The following is a 16,201-nucleotide window of genomic DNA, read 5'->3' as shown; positions in this document are numbered from 1 at the left end:
ATTGAAAGAATATGGGCCATGCGCAGTGGCTCACGCCTGTAATCCCAGCACTTTGGGAGGCTGAGGCGGGTGGATCACCTGAGGTGGGGAGTTCTAGACCAGCCTGGCCAACATGGTGAACCCCTGTCTCTACTAAAAACACAGAAATTAGCCAGGTTGTGATATGTGATGGCGGGTTCCTGTAATCCCAGCTATTCAGGAGGCCGAGGCATGAGAATTGCTTGAACCCAGGAGGTGGAGATTGCAGTGAGCTGAGATCACACTACCCGTACTCCAGCCTGGGCGACAGAGCCAGACTACATCTCAAAAAAAAAAAAAAAAGTAGAAGAAGAATATGACTTGAATGAATGAAATGTACGCAAACAAAACAGAAACCAGACAAAATGCCAACAAACCATCAGATGCTGTAGAATTCCAGACGGGGAAAAGTCACACATCAGGATACTCTGGAAACAATGGCACTTATATTTCTGGCAATTCCTGCAGTCAGGTGGTGTGCTGGTTATGAGGTATTGTCTCAGCTCCAGACCTCCCTCCTACGCTCAGCTTCCAGGTTCCTGCTGAGATGCTGGAAGTCTCCTTCTTCCCCTGCGGCTGCCTGTTAGGTTCTGCCAGTAGGAGGCATGATGAGCCTTGTTCTGGGAGTGAAAAAAAAAAAAAAAAATGAAACCAGTTGCCACTGCCAGGGTGAAGCACCACTGCTGGGATGACACAAACAGGGACAACCAGCAAATAGGAAGCATCAAGACACCTCTCCTCCAGCCTTCCAGGTTCCCTCTAGTGTGTCCTTCCTCTAAGCTTAGAGGTCCTGGCCCCATCTGGGCAACGGTCCCTTCTTGAGGTCTGAGGCTCAGCTCTTTGAGGCTTCTTCCCTAAACCTCTAAGTTCTATCAACCCCAGCCGCTTCCCCTTCTTCTCTAGTCCTAGGCGTGAGAACTGTTCCCTGCAGCTATCTGTGTGTTGCCAGGATATCCCCTTTTTACGTCTTCAGTCCTCTAATATCTATGGGACTAGTTATTCCCTATGTTAAATTCCCTCTGGCCAGGCACGGTGGCTCATGCCTGTAATCCCAGCACTTTGGGAGGCTGAGGCGTGCGGATTGCCTGAGGTCAGGAGTTCGAGAACAGCCTGGCCAACATGGTGAAACCCCGTCTCTACTAAAAATGCAAAAAGTAGCTGTGCATGGTGGCACACACCTGTAATCCCAGCTCCTCGGGAAGCTGAGGCAGGAGAATCACTTGAAACTGGGAGGTGGAGGTTGCAGTGAGTGGAGATTGTGCCATTGCACTCCAGCCTGGGCGACAGAGTGAGACTTTGTCTCAAAAAAAAAAAAAAAATTCCCTCTGACTCTGCTCAGTACATGAGTGTGGATTTCATGTGTATCTGTAAAGGGTTATCCTCCTTTAACCATGAGAAATCTTTTCAATTAGAGTTCTTGTGAGCTATTGTAGAAGATCCCTGAATCAAGAGTCAGCAAACCAAGGTCCTCGTCCCAGTTCTGTCACTGGGTTTCACAACCTCACCCTCAATTTATCTATCCATATACAGGGCATGAGAGTACCCACCTCTCTCCTGGGATATGCAGAGGAATCACATGGGACAATGAATGGATATGAAAATTGTTCCAATGCCTGCATATACCTTGTAGATATAAGGTGGTGCTGTGATGTGTGAATTCTCTTGGCTAAGCACCAGTTAGAGGTTAGAGACCTAGAATTTGTGTTAAAGAAGTAGTAGCCTTTGAATGCCTGCCTTTGTTAGCTATTGCATATTTGTGAAACTTACTTTCAACTAAATAGAATTAAATAATTTATTTCTTCAGTGGTCCAAGCGATAACAGAGGAGCACAGCCAAACTTCGCCAGCCCCAGGAGGGTGAGAGTCTAGGCTGGTGACAGGTCATTTGTGGGAGACACATCCTTTCCATCGAAACTTCTCTCCCCCATCTCTCCACCCTACTCTCCTTCTCACCCACTCTGCCAACTGCACTGGCCCTATGGGCACCCAGAGCACAAGCACCTGGTTAGCCTGGATCCCTCCTCTCTGAGATGTTCCTGCACCCCATCACCTCACTTCCTTCAGGACTCCAACAAGTCAGGTCATCCTGAATATTTAAAAATTTCTGTTAAGTTCTTTTTGCTGTTGTTGTTTGTTTGAGATGAGTCTTGCTCTGTCACCCAGGCTGGAGTGCAGTGGCACAATCTCAGCTCACTGCAACCTCCACCTTCTGGGTTCAAGCGATTCTCCTGCCTCAGCCTCCCGAGTAGTTGGGATTACTGGTGCACACCACCATGCCTGGCTAGTTTTTGTATTTTTAGTAGAGACAGAGTATCACCATGTTGCCCAGGCTGCTCTCAAACTCCTGAGCCCAAGCAGTCTGCCCACCTGGGCCTCCCAAAGTGCTGGGATTATGGCATGAGCCACCACCCCTGGCCAATTTCTGTTAAATTTTACCTTCATTATTCTCTAATTTTAGCTTGCTTCATTTCTGCTAGTGGCACTTGTCACTATTTTCTACGTTCTCCATTGGGAGTGTATTCCCCGTTAGGATGAGGACTTTGTCTATTTTGTTTGCCATTATATTCTCATTATCTGAAATAGTGCCGGGCGTGTAGTGGGTTCCAAAAAGTACATAACAGATCATTGAGTGAATTTAACAAGTAGACACTATTGATGCTGCTGTGCCAAATATGTCCTCCCTGAACTTGGAGTGGAAGGATGTGCACAGGCAAGTATACAGACATAGATGCCTGGTGCTGCTGTTTTGCAGGAAGATTTGTCCAACCTGCTGTCTTCATTTTGAATTTTTTAATAATTCTGGACATTTTGGTCCTAAAGAGGACCAGATTTGAAGTCACCTGATCTCAAATCCCGTCTTCACCATTACTTGCCGTACCTCTGATAAATGCTCTAACCTCCCTCACCCTTGATTTTCTCATCTATGTAATAGGAAAATACTTGTTCTGCCTGCCTGGGGCTTTACATTTATTGTGAAGATCAAAGGAAATGAGCTTTTCCCCCTCCCACAGTGTGTTGGAGTCTGGATTCTTCTGGCATTTCTCTCCTGGCCACTATCCTCTGATGCAAGTTGAGAAATATGATCTTTGCTTCCTGTCCAACCCTAAAGATCTAGAAGGTGTGGATCCATCACAGAGAGTTACACAACATTTTCTACCCAGATCCCAACTGAAGAAAATCCACAGGAAGACAAGGCAGGCTCTTTTATTTATTTATTTTTTTTTTTTTTTTGAGATGGAGTCTTCCTGTGTCACCAGGCTGGTGTGCAGTGGCACGATCCCAGCTCACTGCAACCTACAACTCCCTGGTTCAAGCAATTCTCCTGCCTCAGCCTCCTGAGTAGCTGGGATTACAGGCATGCACCACCACTCCCAGCTAATTTTTGTGTTTTTAGTAGAGATGGGGTTTCACCATGTTGGCCAGGCTGGTCTTGATCTCCTGACCTCATGATCCGCAAGGCAGACTCTTTTCATCCTACTCGTAATGACTAGTCCATCATTACCTCAGAAACTTGATCATCAGCCCGGTAGCAGATATCCCTCCCCAAAGCTGATGAAACAGGGAAGAGAGGAAGTATCCAAAAGAAAAGGGAGGGAGGTTTCTCTAAAACAAGACCGAAGAGAAGGACATTATTGTTTAGAGAGAAAGAAATAATTGAAAGTTTCTGAAAATTGAGATTTCTTCATTTCAAATGACCTTATTAGCCTGAAAAAGCACACACACAAAAAAACTCTTCCTTACATAATAGTAATCGTGGGAATCAAAATGAATCCACAGATGGTGGATCCAGGTGGGAATGCTGCTACACGATGGTAGAATTGTTCTGGGAATCTACAGTGGGGAAGGATCAGTTGTAGCAAAAAGATTCAGAGTTGTACAGAGGGACCATGTCAGCAGTGATCACTTTTCAGTAACCATCCTTTCCTGATCGTCATTTTAGCATCACTGTTTGGCAAGACTGTGGATGGCGGGAGTGGATACCTTTTTTTTTTTTTCTCTTTTTTTTTTTTTTTTTTTTTGATGGAGTCTCACTCTGTCGCCAGACTGGAGTGCAGTGGCACGATCTTGGCTCACTGCAAACTCCGCCTCCCGGGTTCACACCATTATCCTGCCTCAGCCTCCCGAGTAGCTGGGACTACAGGCGCCTGCCACCACACGCAGCTAATTTTTGTATTTTTAGTAGAGATGGGGTTTCACCGTGTTAGCCAGGATGGTCTCGATCTCCTGACCTCATGATCGCCCACCTCAGCCTCCCAAAGTGCTGGGATTACAGGCATGAGCCACTGCGCCCGGCCACCAATTATTTTTCACTGCCTACGTATGCTTCATAAGCTGTATTTTTGTCTTTTTTTCCTCTACAGACCTCTTGTCTTCTTTCCTTTCATGCCCATAATTTATCAAATAGATACGGTTTTAATGCCTTGCTTACCTGACATAGCTTCCTTTTTCATTTCATTGATTGCTACTAAAAGATGCACAAGGCTTTCAAGTCCTGACATGAATGATGAGATGAGATCTAACATTAAGAATCTGAAGCAAAGACACTTGTGGTTTCAGAATCTGTAAATAGCGTTTGATAAGGCCGGGCATGGTCGCTTATGCCTATAATCCTAGCACTTTGGGAGCCAGAGGTGGGCGGATCACTCAAGGTCAGGAGTTCGAGATCAGCCTGGTCAACATGGTGAGACCCCGTCTCTACTAAAAATACCAAAATTAGCTGGGCATGGTGGTGGGCGCTTGTAATCCCAGCTACCTGGGAGGCTGAGGCAGGAGAATTGCTTGACCCTGGGAGGTGAAGGTTGTAGTGAGCCATGATTGTGTCACTGCACTCCAGCCTTGGCGATAGAGCGAGACTCCAGCTCAGAAAAAAAAAAAGATAGAGCTTGGTGATTTTCTGTTGAGTTTCAGTTTGTTGGGGAGTGCATAATGATTAGGATTAGGTGCTTTTCTATTTTAACAAGTTGACTTCTAGAGACATAGAAGACGATTCTGATGTGCTACTTAAAATTTCCATACAAATTCAGGCATGTTTATAAAAAAGAAAAAATTACAGTGCAAAATAAACAAGATCAAATGAGACAACTGAAAGATGCAAATGCTATCCAGATGTTTTTTTTTATCGCCCATTTATTTTGGCCAGTGAACATTTGAAAGACTCGGATATGAAGTGCAGGGGCCATGCACTTTGTGTCTCTTACCCCAGTATTAATGCACTTACATCTATCTGTTTTTCTCTTTCTTTTGGTGGGGGAGAGAATGCCTGTTGTGTACAGCAGGACAGTGGGTCATTGTGTATGTACAAAAGTGATGTGGATTCCTCCCAGACTCGTTAGTGACCGGGGCTGCTGGCCCTGTTTGGGTTTCCTAGACTAGAGAAGAAGACAGGAACCAGGATGGGAAGATGGACATGCTACATTTTAAGCTGGAGCTTCCCCTGCAGTCCACGGAGCACGTTCTCGGTGTGCAGCTCATCCTGACTTTCTCCTATCAATTACACGTGAGTCAGTCCACTGGGAGGCCGTCCTCTCCCTTGTGTATTTTTAATAGACCAGAACCCTTCTTCTGATTTCTAGAAGACCCACACTGCAGCAGGCCCTCTTCCCCACGTAGCTTGGGATTTAACTTAGGCCAATCGAATGGTTTTCACTAAAGTCATGTTAACTGATATGGGCTGTTAATAGCTCAGAAGGTTCTAGGCAGTGTTTCCTGCATGGCTACGCTAGGTATGTGAGGGCCCCTTAGGTTTCAGCCAAGACAGGTGACTCTTAGCACCCAGAGCCCTTCAGATCTGATGGCAGTTGGTATGTTGGTCCTTCTAATGATTTCAGAGGATGGTGACCCTCGTGATGCAGAGCATGGCGTTTCTCCAGTCCTCCTTTCCTGTCCCGGGATCCCAATTATATGTGAACGGAGACCTGAGGCTGCAGCAGAAGCAGCCGCTGAGCTGTGGTGGCCTAGATGCCCGATACAACGTAAGGGCGCTTCTCATCGTCGAGCTCCTTTGTTTCTGTGTGTTACTGTTCATTAAGTTCTTTAAAGAGGGGAATGAAAGGTAGAAATGTCAGGCCAGGCGCGGTGACTCATGCCTGTAATCCCAGCACTTTGGGAGGCGGAGGCGGGCGGATGGATCACTTGAGGTCAGGAGTTCAAGACCAGTATGGCCAACATGATGAAACCTCGTCTCTACTAAAAATATAAAAAATTAACCGGGCGTGTGGTACGTGCCTGTAATTCTAGCTACTTGGGAGACTGAAGCAGGAGAATTGTTTGAACCCAGGACGTGGAGGTTACAGTGAGCCGAGATCTCGCCACTGCACTCCAGCCTGGGCGACAGAACAAGACTCTGTCTCAAAAAAAAGAGAAAAGAAAAGAAAAATAGAGCTATCATTTCTCGGCCGGGGGCGGTGGCTCAAGCCTGTAATCCCAGCACTTTGGGAGGCCGAGACGGGCGGATCATGAGGTCAGGAGATCGAGACCATCCTGGTTAACACGGTGAAACCCCGTCTCTACTAAAAAATACAAAAAATTAGCCAGGTGCGGTGGTGGGCGCCTGTAGTCCCAGCTACTCGGGAGGCTGAGGCAGGAGAATGGCGTGAACCCGGGAGGCGGAGCTTGCAGTGAGCTGAGATCCGGCCACTGCACTCCAGCCCGGGCGACAGAGCGAGACTCTGTCTCAAAAAAAAAAAAAAGAACTATCATTTCTCTGTGGGTGGCACCAAAGAGGGTCTCTGCAGAATTCTTGCCATGAATTTTTTCAAACTACAGAGAAGGTACATGCATAGTTACACCTAGAAGGGAAGAGAAACAAAATCTGTATTTGTCAAAGAACTAAATTGCCTGTTGCTTTTAGGTCCATGTGGGCACACACACACACATTCTGTCTTCCATACACACACTTGGTCACACACAGGATGTACTCCGAGGGATACTGTAAAATGATGATGTAAAATGTTCATGTAAAGTATTTCAAAAATATTACTAGCCATAGTTTACTGAACCCATAAGACATGCCACCCCTGAGTGCAGGGGTTTACCTGTATTATCTCTTAATCGTCACGGCAACCTCTGAGCTGCCTGCACTGTCCTTTCCCAGCGTTACAGCCACTTGTCCCATCGCTGCCCCCCTTGCTCCCTTCCAGCCACCCTGGCCTTTTTGCTGTTCCTCGAAACCAAGAAGCAGCTGCCACCTCAGGGCTTTTGCCATTTCCTCTGCCAGGCATCCACGTGGCTTATCGGACCACACCATTCAGGTCCCTGTTCAGATATCCCCAAGCACAGCCCTTCCTTGACTTGCATCTACAGTAACAGCCCCTCCCTCCACCATCCCTCAGCCAGACTCTCCCTCCTGCCACCTGGCCTCCTCAGGATATGTGTTTGTGTGTTTATTTGCTGTCTCCCTCAGCCTTGACAGCAGTGGCATCTCAAATACTATCACGTCTGTGCCTAGCACACTGCCTGGCACATGGTAAGCTCACAGATACTTGTTTAAAGAATGAATTCATTTTGCAGAAGACGTAACTGGGGCTTACAGTGATTAATTTTCCCAAAGACTCGAAGCTTGAAAGTGTAACAGAGCCAGGAACTTTCTGTCTGTGTACAGAACTCATGCATCTAATCACTCATTTCTCACTTTCCTTTTATCACAATGGCGACCATAGAAGTCGAGCTGAGGTACTTTAGAAAGTGAAAAAGGAATGTTATCGGTTATTATAGCCATAAACCAGTACTTGTAGCTATATAGGGGATTTTACTGTTGCTCTGCCTATAATCAACGTAAGTTGTAAAGAAGAGGAAGGTGCAACATACGAAATGAATGTGGCACTTTTTGTTTGAATGTCTATGTATCAGATTACAGTAACAGCAGTCTTGTTTTCTTAAGGGAAAAATGCACACGCTTGTGGTTTGCATTTTATCTATTTCTATGTTTAAAAGTGATAAAGAGAGGCCGGGCGCGGTGGCTCAAACCTGTAATGCCAGCACTTTGGGAGGCCGAGACGGGCGGATCACAAGGTCAGATCAAGACCATCCTGGCTAACCCGGTGAAACCCCGTCTCTACTAAAAAATACAAAAAACTAGCCGGGCGAGGTGGCGGGCGCCTGTAGTCCCAGCTACTGGGGAGGCTGAGGCAGGAGAATGGCGTAAACCGGGGAGGCGGAGCTTGCAGTGAGCTGAGATCCGGCCACTGCACTCCAGCCTGGGCGACAGAGCGAGACTCCGTCTCAAAAAAAAAAAAAAAAAAAAAAAAAAAGTGATAAAGAGGCCGGGCGTGGTGGCTCACGCCTGTAATCCCAGCACTTTGGGAGGCCGAGGTGGGCGGATCCCAAGGTCAGGAGATCGAGACCATGGTGAAACCCCGTCTCTACTAAAAATAGAAAAAATTAGCCGGGCGCAGGGGCGGGCACCTGTAGTCCCAGCTACTCGGGAGGCTGAGGCAGGAGAATGGCGTGAACCCGGGAGGCGGAGCTTGCAGTGAGCCGAGATTGCGCCACTGCACTCCAGCCTGGGCGACAGAGCGAGACTCCGTCTCAAAAAAAAAAAAAAAAAAAAAAAAAGTGATAAAGAGGCCGGGCGTGGTGGCTCACGCCTGTAATCCCAGCACTTTGGGAGGCCGAGGTGGGCGGATCCCAAGGTCAGGAGATCGAGACCATGGTGAAACCCCGTCTCTACTAAAAATAGAAAAAATTAGCCGGGCGCAGGGGCGGGCACCTGTAGTCCCAGCTACTCGGGAGGCTGAGGCAGGAGAATGGCGTGAACCCGGGAGGCGGAGCTTGCAGTGAGCCGAGATTGCGCCACTGCACTCCAGCCTGGGCGACAGAGCGAGACTCCGTCTCAAAAAAAAAAAAAAAAAAAAAAGTGATAAAGAACTTAGCACCCAGAGAAGGCCAAGAAAATGACAAAGAAGTTGGAAGTATGGTTTCTTTTCTTCGTTTTTGTGTAGGGGTTTTTATTTTTATTTTATTTTTATTTTTGAGACAGAATCTTGCTCTGTCACCCAGGCTAGAGTGCAGTGGCATGATCTCGGCTCACTGCAACCTCCGTCTCCCAGACAGGCTTAAGAGATCCTCTGATTTCAGCCTCCTGAATAGCTGGGATTACAGGCATATACCACCACGCCTGGCTAATTTTTGTCTTCTTTTTAGTAGAGACGGGGTTTCGCCACGTTGGCCGGGCTGGTCTCGAACTCCTGGTCTCAAGTGATCCATCTGCTGGGGCTTCCCAAAGTGTTAGGATTAGAGGCATGAGCCTCCATGCCTGGCTTTTTTTTTTTTTTTTTTTCTTGAGAGAGATGAGGTCTTGCTCTGTTTCCTAAACTGGAGTATAGTGAGTGGCATGATCATCATCGACTACAGCCTTGAACTCGTGGCCTCAAGTGGTCCTCCTGCCTCAGCCTCCCAAGTCAGTGGGATTGTAGGCATGAGCCACCACACCTGGAGAAAATATGGTCTATTAAAATAATTTAAGGAATTCTTTCTCCCACTGAGATAGAGAGGGGTATTTTAAAAATAGCTTTAAAACCTATGAAACATGGACACTGACCCCTTATTTCCATCCACAGAAAGAAAGACTGAGGGTAAACGGGCTTAAATTGTTGCAAGAGAGTTTATTCATCTTTGAAGAGAAGATTATTGATACTGCAGTAGGCCACCAAGAATGAGAGGGTGCTCTGTGGGACCAGCCTGGGTGGGCAGAAGGGTAGAAGGAAGAAAGGAGTCGTCTCCCAGGTGCTCACACCACATCCTCCTGTGTACCAGGTATCCGTGATCAATGGGACCAGCCCCTTTGCCTATGACTACGACCTCACCCATATTGTTGCTGCCTACCAGGAGAGGAACGGTGAGTCACAGGTAGAGCTCATTCAGCCGCTGCTCAGGACTTTCAAGGTTAGTGGGGGCAACAGAGACAAGCAGAATTGGAACCCTTATGATAAAAATGTGAAAACCTCCGAGACAGGCGGATCACAAGGTCAGGAGATCAAGACCATCCTGGCTAACATGGTGAAACCCCGTCCCTACTGAAAAAATACAAAAAACTAGCCGGGCGAGGTGGCGGGCGCCTGTAGTCCCAGCTACTTGGGAGGCTGAGGCAGGAGAATGGCGTAAACCCGGGAGGCGGAGCTTGCAGTGAGCTGAGATCCGGCCACTACAGTCCAGCCTGGGCGACAGAGCGAGACTCCGTCTCAAAAAAAAAAAAAAAATGTGAAAACCTGTGAATGGTCAACGATGGGAGCAAATGTGCTGTCCAGGATTTGTCCTTTTCGTCCTCATCTTCAGACCTGGGACCGCCCCCACCCCTCCAGCATCCCATGGTCCAGAAGGTTAGTGATAGTTAAATGCCATCATTTTCCTACCACTGGCTTGATGAGTTTCCCTTTTAAAAAATGTAAGCCTAATTGAGTTGTTCCCCATACCACACCTATAACAGATGCCAAAGACAAATTGCTGTTCATGCTTTTCAGAGAGAAGCAGAGGACGTGGGTGACTCTCCCCACATTAGCAGTCCGGCAGGAGAACAGGAGTGCCCCTGCTTCCTGCCAGAAGGCACAGTGTGCTCATTCCTTACAGAACTCTAGGCCAGGGCATGTGTTGACTCGGCACGTTTGTCTGGTCGGTGGCTGAGGTTTTCTCTAAAGGCATCTAGAGTGTTACTTGGCAACCAGACATCATAGAAACTATACACAGACATCTCACAAGGGGGACGACTGCAAATCCAGTATTGCTTACTGCTTTTGTGTCATATACTAGTGGCATTATTGCAATAATAGAGGGAATTTTAAAACAAAACTAGAAAACAGTGCCCTACAAATCAGCTATTTTTTCATTCCTTTCATTCTTTACCCTTCTGCGGATCTTTTTATACAGCTCTTGTAGTGTAGAAACACATTGGGATCCAGGTTATTTTTATTTATTTAAACTTGGGATATAAATACTTCCCCACACAGCTACAAAGCTGTGATACTACTTTTAGTGGCAGTATAGTATTCCTTCAGTTAGCCATTCAGCACATGTAGAAGAAACTTTCTAAGTTTTTAATGTATTTTAACAAAAGTATTTTGACTATTATTTTAGCAAATAATGTGTGATCAACTTTGCACATGCAATTTCTCTTTCCTTCTGAATGATTTCTTTCAGTTCACGGCCAGTTCTGAAGCACACGATAATTTAATAATCTTTATAGCCTTCAACTGCCAGGGTCAAACAGCCATTGTGGTTAATGGTTAATTATTTGCATTGCAGTTACCACCATCCTGAATGATCCCAACCCCATCTGGCTGGTGGGCAGAGCCGCAGATGCTCCATTTGTGATTAATGCTATCATCCGATACCCTGTGGAAGTCATTTCATATCCTTTCTGTTAAAGAGTCCATGGTAAGGCTGGGTGTGGTGGCTCCTGCCTATAATTTCAGCACTTTGGGAGGCCAAGGTGGGAGGATCGTTGGAGCCCAGGAGTTCACAACCAGCCTGGCCAAGATAGTGAGACCCTGTCTGTACTCCCCCCAAAAAAAAATAGCCAGGCATAGTGGTGTACACGTGTAGTCCCAGCTACTTGGGAGGCTGAGGCAGGAGGATTGCTTGAGCCCAGGAGTTCAAAGTTGCAGTGAGCAATGATTGTGCCACTGTACTCCAGCCTCAGTGATAGAGTGAGACCCTGCCTCTTAAACAACAATTACCAAAAAAATAAAATAAATGGCAGCTCAGTTTTCAAAGAGGAATGATTCCTCAGTTGTCTCAAGTAGTAACAGATGTGGGAAGTGTTCTCTTGGAAATCACGACAGAGTTACAGCCTCATGAAAATGGCTGTGTCTTTGACATTTTAGGCTACATGATTCAAAAAATGACTCTGTATATCTGCTATTCGTACAGGAACAAATAATTCATTTCTTGGTCCTGTTTGTTTCCAAGCAATTCTTGTAGGTAAGAATCATCCATTTGTATGTGTTAGTAATCATATATTATCCTTTTTATGCTAAGGTTATGTGAAACATTCTTGCCAGTCCCTGTCTGACCTAAACTTTGGTTTAATTTTGACTTAGGTCAACTAATAGGAAATGAAACCAACACGAACACTGCAGAGAAGCAAACAAAAGAGAAGGCATTTTAACTAGGGCCTTAGGAATTACAATTCCAGAGACACAAACCTAGGAAGCAGCTAAATTGTGTTCCGTACAGGTGTGATTAGGCAGGGGCTAATAAAGGTATTGTAAGTTTACACAACTGGAAGATTTTAGAAGAGTCCCTGATGGATGATGGCTGGTTAACAGCTCAGGATGTCTCTAGTCTGTGATCAATGTAGTTTGGCATAATTGTCTGTTTAGGAGGTTGGTCATCAAGCTTAGTATATAAATAGTTCAAATAAAATGTGGCTGGTTTTACCATTTGGCCAAGTTCAGCAGGTCACCGTCCATCTGGGTGTGTACGTGACAGAGGTCCTGCCTCCTTTCTAGATACCTCTGCCACGGCCAGTTCCGTCTTGGATTTTCTCTTCATACCTAACACCATGTGGCCCTCCATTCCTTAGCTGTCCATACTTATCAGCCAGGATTCTGGGAGATGGTAAAGTTCGCCTGGGTGCAGTATGTCAGCATCCTGCTTATCTTCCTCTGGGTGTTTGAAAGAATCAAGATCTTCGTGTTTCAGAATCAGGTAGTGACCACCATCCCTGTGACAGCGACACCCCGGGGAGAAATGTGTAAGGAGCACTTATCCTAGGAAGGCCATTTCTGAAGACTCGGCAGGACCGTGGCTGCCTCATTGTCATCTCCTGGGAACATCTTAGGACCTTTTGAAAGAGCCCAGAGGACACATGCAGGCTTGTGTGCTTTTCCCCTCAGAGACAACAGTTCTTTCCAATTTTGCTCTACACAAGTTCCGTATCTTCAGAGCTCCTGCAGAATCACCAAGGACTAGTTTGTGGAAAGGTCTGAGAGTTCCTGGACGCTATAATTAGCTTTTTGGGTTTTCTTCCTTGCCTTAGAGTTGAATTTCGGGAGAAAATGGCAGGCAGTTCAGACATCTTGGAAAGAGTCCCATCTCTGGTCAAGCAGAGATTTTTCCTCTGTTGAACTGAGAAACACACTGTGCATTTCTTCCTTCTACTGTGAGCCACTCTTACGCTTTCCAGGGCTCTTTTGTGACAAACATGCCAATCACTAGCACTTTGCACCCGGGGGCATCTCCATTTCCCATTCAGAGCTTTGATTTCCAGAGCTGAGGCCTCTAACTGGAGACCTGGAGGGGCAGGGCCCAAGGGCAAGGGCTGCATTAGCACAGGCATGAGGGAGGGCTGCTGAAGGCGACTTGGACTGTCCACCTGCCCCAGCCCAACAGTCAGTCATCTGTAATCAGCTCAGCTGAGCAGCCTTGGATCTTTGCCGAACTGTGGCTGGCTCTTCACCCTATTTTGCCCTCTGTCTGTGCCCCTGATGGCAGGCTAAAGTCAGAGGGGCTGTTTCATTCCCAGCCCCCTCAGCAGCACTGAGGGAAGGAAGGATTGTCACAGCAGGTTCTTTCTGGCCCTCACCCAACAGCCTGGGCACTTGGCCCTCCTCCTCCTTGACAGCTGTCCCCCTTCCTGCAAAGGACAGGGGCAACAGGAGTTGGTGTTGGGATTGGCTCCCACTGCCTGACAACCACAAGTTTATTTGGAAGGCTAGTGGGAAGCCCAGCGGCTGGCCTTTCCCTTGACTAAGGACCACAGTGCCCATCAGAGTAGGGCAGGCAGCTTTGGGAAGGACACAAGAAGCAGTGAGGGAGTAAAGAAGATGCTGGCCTGGGCAGGCCAGTCCAGCCTGGCCACTAGCAGAATGCCAAGCAGTTCAGTGGATTACCCTCGTGGCTAAGCAAGTGTCTGCAAGAGCAGAGATGACTGGAAGGGGCCTCTGCACATGGAAGACGGCTTGTTCAGCCCATTCATCTCCTGAGGACACGTGCAGTCTCCTCCAAGGACAGACGGAGCTGCTTTCTGATCCCAAGCAGGTCATTACCATGGGGAGGACGTGGCCCCTGTGATCCGTGCTTCATGTTCACCCGGAAACATACCCCTCAGTGTGTGCCTCAGTTTACCATGGAGATCAGTTCTCATTTTTAGTGCTCCTTTAGACTGACTAAAAACAATTTTGGAAACAAAGCTATTTTGAAGTATTCAAACAGAGGAATTCCCTAACACTGTCCCCGTTGTCTTTTTTTAATATTCAGGCTGTTTTATATGCCTAAATTTTTTTCTTAAGATCTAAATGAAAAATAGTTTCTTGTTTAAATCCCCATAAGGCAATGAGATATGGAAGGATGACAAGATAACGTATAAACATTAGTTTGCATTTTATTAAATTATTCTAATGCAAATTTTGTATAAAGAACCCATGATGTTTTGTACCTTTCTAATTAAAATGTTCAAAATGAGGCCGAGCATGACGGTTCATCCCTGTAATCTCAACGCTTTGAGAAGCCAAGGCGGGAGGATCACTTGAGCCCAGGAGCTTGAGGCTGCAGTGTGCTGTGATCACACTACTGCACTCCAGCCTGGGTGACAGACTCAGACCCTGTCTCTTAAAAAAAAAAAAAAAGTCAAAATGGAAGATCGCATGTACCTTTTTCAAGAGAAAGGGTTTGGAATGGGGAAGAATAAGGAGGGCAGAGGTTGCACACACCTGTTTTCATTACTCATCTGCGGCCATGCTTTACGAGGCTCTGCCAAAAGACCTTGGAACTTCCACTAAGTCTTTGATGAAAGTCCCCTAGTTCTTCCCCAAGTAGATGAGTTTTCAGTGGAATTCACATGCCATGTGAAATCTACGTGCTGGATAATTATGACTGTGTCTGGTGAATTTGAAATTATTTACAGACCAGATCTTGATAGTTTCTGACTCTGAATCATAGCATAGCTGCAAGAGAGAAATAAAAGGCAAGAGGCTGGAAGCTGTGGCTCACGCCTGTAATCCCAGCACTTTGGGAGGCAGAGATGGGTGGATCATGAGGTCAGGAGATCGAGACCATCCTGGCCAACATGGTGAAACCCAATCTCTACTAAAATTACAAAAATTAGCTGGGCGTGGTGGCACATGCCTGTAATCCCAGCTACTTAGGAGGCTGAGGTACGAGAATTGCTCGAACCTAGAAGGCGGAGGTTGCAGTGAGCCAAGATCCTGCCACTGCAATCCAGCCTGGCGACAGAGCTAGACTCTGTCTCAAAAAAAAAAAAAAAAAAAAAGGCAAGAAATATACGGGATTTTATTAACTCAGCTCCGACCCATTGCTAAGTTAGGGTTTGATGTTATTACTGAATATTTGGAGGCAGAAAGACTCCTGATTTTGCCAAATGATTAGTACAGTTTTGGCTTAAGTCGGATGAGACCCCCCTAATATTCCATCATGTAAGGCTAATAAAGCAATTATTTCTTTACCATTTTTTTCTCCTTCCAGCTTTTGTTGTAGACTCATGGGATATATGTATGAGTTTCGTATATAGGTAAATTGTACTTCTTGGGGGTTTGGTGTACAGATTATATCATCACACAGGTAATAAGCATAGTACCAGTAGGTGGTTATTCTTTTCTTTTCTTTTTTTTTTTTTTTTGACAGAGTCTCACTCTGTCATCCAGGCTAGAGTGCAGTAGCATGATCTCAGCTCACTGCAGCCTCTACCTCCCAGGTTCAAGCGATTCTCCTGTCTTACCCTCCTGAGTAGCTGGGATTACAAGTGCCCACCACCACGCCCGGCTAATTTTTGTATTTTTAATAGAGACAGGGCTTCACCTTGGTGGTCAGGCTGGTCTCAAACTCCTGACCTCAAGTGATCCATCTGCTTTGGCTTCCAAAGTGCTGGGATCACAGTGTTTGATCACAGCAGTTATTATGGTTGGCATTCTTTTTTTTTTTTTTTTTTTTTTTTTGAGACGGAGTCTCGCTCTGTCGCCCGGGCTGGAGTGCAGTGGCCGGATCTCAGCTCACTGCAAGCTCCGCCTCCCGGGTTTACGCCATTCTCCTGCCTCAGCCTCCCAAGTAGCTGGGACTACAGGCGCCCGCCACCTCGCCCGGCTAGCTTTTTGTATTTTTTAGTAGAGACGGGGTTTCACCGTGTTAGCCAGGATGGTCTCGATCTCCTGACCTCGTGATCCGCCCGTCTCAGCCTCCCAAAGTGCTGGGATTACAGGCTTGAGCCACCGCGCCCGGCCTATGGTTGGCATTCT

The 16,201-nt window shown here is 46.6% G+C and overlaps 1 protein-coding gene across 16 annotated transcripts in view; it reads left to right on the top strand.

Moving 5' to 3' along the window:
* LOC102118955 (transmembrane protein 231) overlaps positions 1-16,201 on the top strand; it is a 31,584-nt gene that overhangs the window by 5,895 nt on the left and 9,488 nt on the right. For 3 of the 16 annotated variants that reach the window (XM_074027633.1, XM_074027639.1, XM_074027651.1), the window contains 4 exons: positions 5,386-5,514; positions 5,846-5,989; positions 9,771-9,852; positions 11,253-11,384. In XM_074027633.1, coding sequence (XP_073883734.1) covers positions 11,325-11,384 — 60 coding nt within the window. In that variant the 5' untranslated portion in view covers positions 5,386-5,514; positions 5,846-5,989; positions 9,771-9,852; positions 11,253-11,324. Of the gene's footprint in view, positions 1-5,385; positions 5,515-5,845; positions 5,990-9,770; positions 9,853-11,252; positions 11,385-12,460; positions 14,416-16,201 lie in introns of those variants that run through there. The other 13 variants (XR_012429164.1, XR_012429165.1, XM_005592576.5 and 10 more) reach the window with 8 other exon arrangements.

Source organism: Macaca fascicularis, chromosome 20 (genome assembly GCF_037993035.2).
Source record: "Macaca fascicularis isolate 582-1 chromosome 20, T2T-MFA8v1.1".
In the NCBI taxonomy this organism is placed as follows: domain Eukaryota; kingdom Metazoa; phylum Chordata; class Mammalia; order Primates; family Cercopithecidae; genus Macaca; species Macaca fascicularis.
This window is presented reverse-complemented; position numbering and strand designations above follow the sequence as displayed.